Source organism: Dipodomys ordii, unplaced genomic scaffold (assembly GCF_000151885.1).
Source record: "Dipodomys ordii isolate 6190 unplaced genomic scaffold, Dord_2.0 Scaffold77, whole genome shotgun sequence".
In the NCBI taxonomy this organism is placed as follows: domain Eukaryota; kingdom Metazoa; phylum Chordata; class Mammalia; order Rodentia; family Heteromyidae; genus Dipodomys; species Dipodomys ordii.
In genome coordinates, this window is record NW_012267293.1 from 6,652,798 (window position 1) to 6,657,831 (window position 5,034).

Here is a 5,034-nt window from a genome sequence, read left to right on the forward strand (position 1 = left end):
CTTTACCTTTTCCGTGTTTTCATACTTGCATGCAGCATGAGAAATAAAGCCGGCTCCACACATCAAAAGAGGGCTTTAGAGTGATGTCCCCAACAGGATTGGTTTGTGTCCCAATTAATGCCTGAAATTATGCTTTTTGGTCTTCCTTTTCTTTCACATACAATGGCAACTCTTTCTAGAAGAGAGCCGCCCTTCCTATTGGTGCGAGTCACGTAGGGCTGCTTGCATGTGAGAGCCAAGTATGTTACTTTCAGATGGTTGTAAGGGAAAAACCCCTGACTTGGAATCCCCTTTGGAAGCAGCATTGGAATGCAGCCCCGCGGGGCTGGCTTCCCCCTGCCTCCAGGAGACTCTCCTGAGCGTGCGGCGGGTCCGCACCACTCACCTTAATTCCATCACTGTCTGCTTCCCAACATCATCCACCCCGTGCTGAATGTGGTGGTGTGGAGGTTTGAACTCAGGGTCTTGCACTTACTAGGCATGTGATGTACCATCTGGGCCAAATCTTTCCCAATCTTCTCTACTGGGGCTTGAACTCAGTGCTCAAGGCTAGCATTCTACCACTTGAACCACAACTCTACTCTTGGCTTTTTGGTAGTTAATTAGAGATGAGTCTCAAGTACTTTTCTGCCTGGGCTGGCTCTGAATCTTGAGTCTCAGATCTCAGCCTCCTGAGTTGCTCGGATTAAAGGCATGAGCCACTGGCGCCTGGATTTCCTCCTTATTTTTGGCACCTTTACCAAGACCTCTGAGGTTTGGTGCTTCTGAGGTGTGTGGGCACAGCAGCACTGCATGGCACTGGGCGCACAGCCTGTCAGCAGCCTGCTCCTACCATTCCCTCCAATGACTGTCAGCAGCCTGCTCCTACCATTCCCTCCAATGACTGCCAGTCACCCCTGCGTGGGAATCTGTTAGTGGAGGACAAGGTCAGTCAAGAGCCTTGAACACAGATAAAGGGTTGAGAGAAGTGGACAGGAAAGTCATCTTTTATCTAAGAAATCATCCTACAACCGTTCTCTAGCCCACAACCCAAAGATTTCAAATTGGGTTGTCTCGAACCCAACAAAACCAAAAACAGACCGAGCTCTCTGCAGGCGCCAGGCTGGGCTCTCAGGAAAGGATCACCACACGCACAGGCGACATGACGGAGGTCACCGCTTTATTGGCTGTCCGGAGGGAGTTCGTCACCCAGGAGGGCTGCGGCAGGGTGGCTGGACACAGAGCCTCCCTAGGTACTGAACAGACAGACGGTGACAGGCCGTGGCCTGGACAGGCCCCAGCAGCCTCTACCACGGCCCCGCCCACCGCGGGACGCCAGGCCGCAGCGCCCCACAGCCCTGGCTATTGCACTGTCTTCCAACACAACAGCACTCGACAGTTTCACGAAATTAAACTAAGAAAGAAAGCAGCGTTTCCTTTGGAATACCCACAGCACCGGAACACAGACTGCAGCGTGGCATGCAAATCCGCATCTGGTCTCCCCTCTCTCTCTCTCTCTCTCCCTTTTTAAGATTTCTTCTCAATTACAAACAAAAGGACATGTCTATTTCAAATACAAGTAGTGGAACAGCAGATGCAATTTCAGTCTGGCCACTGGCGTTGGAAACCTTCCGGGTATCTGGTCTACCAGCAGCAGACAGGAAGCACAGCACCCAGGCAGCGTCGTCAGTCCTGGTGTTTGAACTCGCGGCCCTGCGCTTGCCACCTGTGCTGTGGCCTACAGGCAGCTTCTTTCCTTCTGAGGGTCCTCCCTCCCCGAGGTTACCCCCAGAGTCCAAAGGCCTGAAGATGGCCCTTTCTCTCTTCCTCCTCTTCCTCTTCTTCTTGTCTAAGCACTCGGGCTGCGTCCGGTGCCCGCCTGTCTTGTGCCATTAGGTCTCTAAGCGCTCTCTGTGTCCCAGGCCCCGAGGCTGCTGCCTCCCCGGGGTGGGTGAGCCCCCCACTGCCCAGGGACGAGCCCTGCGCTCCCCGGGCAGCCACCTGGGTCACACGGAGCTGAGCTTCACCAGGCCTCGCACAGAGTCCTCGTGCAGCGAGTCCTGGCTGGCCAGGCCCAGCACGTGCATGGTGCGGCTGTGTGCCAGGGGGCTGCCGCCCGCCAGCATCCGCCGTGGCGAGGGCGCCTCGTCCGGGGTCAGGAACTGGTGGCCCCCGTGCTCGTCCTTCAGTGGCAGAATGTCTGACAGTGTGGTCTGGGTGGCCAGGTTGGGCATGGAGGAGGGTGGGGTGGGCTGGCCCAGGGTCAGGCTGGTGCACGGCGTGCCCAGCCCCGGCTTCCCCGGCAGGTGCAGCTCCTCGCTGGTCAGGCTGGGCTCGCTCTGCAGCAGGGGTGTGGCTGCGGCCTGCAAAACGAATTTGGTGCTCTGAATGCACTGGTCTTGGTCGCACTGGAGAGCGGCAGGAGTCAGCCAGGAGGAGGCAGAGAGGCAACGGGGAAGGGCCAGGAGGACGAGGCGGGAGGGCAGGCGTGAGAAGAGAGAAACCATTAGTCAGGCAGTGAGGGGCTCACCTGCAGCAGCCCCCCCACCCCCCAACATGATGATTGACCCCAACGCCTGGCACAGGATCAGGCGCTCCTGTGACACAAACCCAGAGCCTGTTTAGTCCCGGAAGTCACGCCAGGCGGTCCTGCTTGTGACCTTGGGCCTCACCTGAAAGGATGCGATTTAAAAACAATCCCAGAAGGTGGCTCAGTGGTAGAGTGCTTGCCTTGCATGCATGGGGCCCTGGGTTCCATCCCTCAGTACCACATAAGCAGAAAAAGCTGGAAGTGGCGCTGTGGCTCAAGTGGTAGAGCGCTAGCCTTGAGCTGAGGAGCTGAGGGACAGCGCCCAGGCTGAGTTCAGGCCCTCGACTGACCAAATAAATAAGTAAAACAAACAAAACCAATCCCAGATGGGTGGGGTTGGGAGGGAGGGAGGAGAACGGCGGAAGGGGAGACGGGCTGGGGATGCATTATACTCATAACCTGACATGTACGACTACATAACGGTAATAAAATACGTCAATACAGAATGATCCCAGGGGCAGGGACACAGGTGTTCGCCACCCCACAGCCGTGTGAGGCAGCTAGTTCTTGGATGCTGAGAATGACTTCTGCCATGTGGTGGCAGTACACCCGTGTTCATGTGGTGGCAGTACACCCGTGTTCATGTGGTGGCAGTACACCCGTGTTCATGTGGTGGCAGTACACCCGTGTTCATGTGGCGGAAGTATACCCCTGTTCATGGCAGCTGCACTCACAGAAAGCCGGGGGGGCAGGGGGGGTATGGGGGGGCAAGCGTTGCATCTGTTGACAGGTGACTGTGGGAATGAGATCATGAACTTGAACGAGACCACAGTGTGGTCTCTTCCTACAACAGGGTATTTCTGGTCCTAGTTAGCTTCCTGACTAGGAAGCCCGGAGAAGCCCAGAGGACATGCTGCCACTTGAAGTAAGGCAGCCACAGGGCAAATGCCGTATGAGTCGCGGACATGGTGCTGAGAGAGAAGGCAGATGATGCTAGCCAAGGCGGGGTGTGTGTGTGTGTGTGTGTGTGTGTGTGTGGAGGAAGGCCTTGCTCGCTCACTCCACGGGGCAGAGCTTCAATCTGGGAAGATGAAGGAGGTCTGGGGATGGAAGGTGAACAGAACAATGTGAATTTGACTTGATGCCATGATTGGGGAAAAGGATCAATTTTATGTTATGTCTATTTGACAACAAAAGAAAGAAAAAGCTGGGTCACAAAAGCCCTAAATGGTTGGATTCCAGGGTTCTACAAAAGTCTAGAATTCCGTTGCTAGATTTTCTTCAGTTTCAAGGCCCATTCCTTGGGCTTTCGCTGTGGGAATGCCAACATTTGAAGACATGTTTTGTTTCCTTCCAAACGCTCAGAAGTCACATGGCAAAGAAACATTTCTAGCCTGAAGGTCAGGGGATCCCCAGCTGCTCTGCCGACAGAGCCCTGGGGTGCCTGGGCACTTAGCCGCCGACGAACTTGACCTTGCACAATTCTTCCATACTGAGGGGCGGGAGGGGCAGCAGCAGTAACGGCACCGTACGTGACCGTGACCGCAGTGTGACGGTTCACTCTCCCAGCAAGTCCCTAACAGCTCTTCCAAGGAGTTCACATCCCATTTACAAAGGCAGATGGGCCGGGGAGAACGCTAGCCTGTCAAGCTGCGCTCCTCTGCTGCAAACCAAACCCCTACTGGACACCTGGCACACACAGGCTCTCCACGGGACTGTACTCAGAGCCCCATGGCTGAGTCCCCAACTCTTCCCACCCAGATACACCCACATGTGTCGCTCACTGCCTTCAACCCAACGGCTGACTTGCAAGCCACAGACCCGGTCCGGGAGCAGAGGGCGCTTCACTTGGCTGCGCAACATTTCAGGGATTTATGACAATGACGGTAGTTTGTGCCCCCTTCCCGGCTCTCTTTCCTAACGTCACAGCACAAGCCGTTCCTCCCTGCCCCAAAGCCTGGATGAGAAGAGCGAAGATGGCAAGGGATGGACAGAGCCGGGGAGGAGGGACAGAGCCGGGGGAGGAGGGACAGAGCCGGGGGAGGAGGGATAGAGCCAGGGAGGAGGGACAGAGCCGGGGGAGCTGGAGGAGGAGGGACAGAGCTGGAGAGGAGGGACAGAGCTGGAGGAGGAGGGACAGAGCTGGGGGAGGAGGAACAGAGCCAGGGGAGGAGGGACAGAGCCGGGGAGGAGGGATAGAGCCCGGGGGGGGAGGGACAGAGCCGGGGAGGAGGGACAGAGCCGGGGGAGCTGGAGGAGGAGGGACAGAGCCGGGGGAGGAGGGACAGAGCCAGGGGAGGAGGGACAGAGCTGGGGGAGCTGGAGGAGGAGGGACAGAGCTGGGGGAGCTGGAGGAGGAGGGACAGAGCTGGAGGAGGAGGGACAGAGCCGGGGGAGGAGGGACAGAGCCGGGGGAGGAGGGACAGAGCTGGGGGAGCTGGAGGAGGAGGGACAGAGCTGGGGGAGCTGGAGGAGGAGGGACAGAGCTGGAGAGGAGGGACAGAGCTGGAGGAGGAGGGACAGAG

At 57.2% G+C, this 5,034-nt stretch overlaps 1 protein-coding gene across 1 annotated transcript in view; it reads right to left on the bottom strand.

Annotated features, from left to right (window-relative positions):
• Nucleotides 1-1,523: 1,523 nt before the first annotated feature.
• LOC105991815 (probable palmitoyltransferase ZDHHC14) overlaps nucleotides 1,524-5,034 on the bottom strand; it is a gene marked incomplete at its 5' end in the record, with an annotated part of 16,969 nt that continues 13,458 nt past the window's right edge. The window contains one exon of the mRNA XM_013024539.1: nucleotides 1,524-2,387. Within this exon, the coding sequence (XP_012879993.1) occupies nucleotides 1,986-2,387 (402 nt within the window). The remainder of the gene's footprint in view (nucleotides 2,388-5,034) is intronic.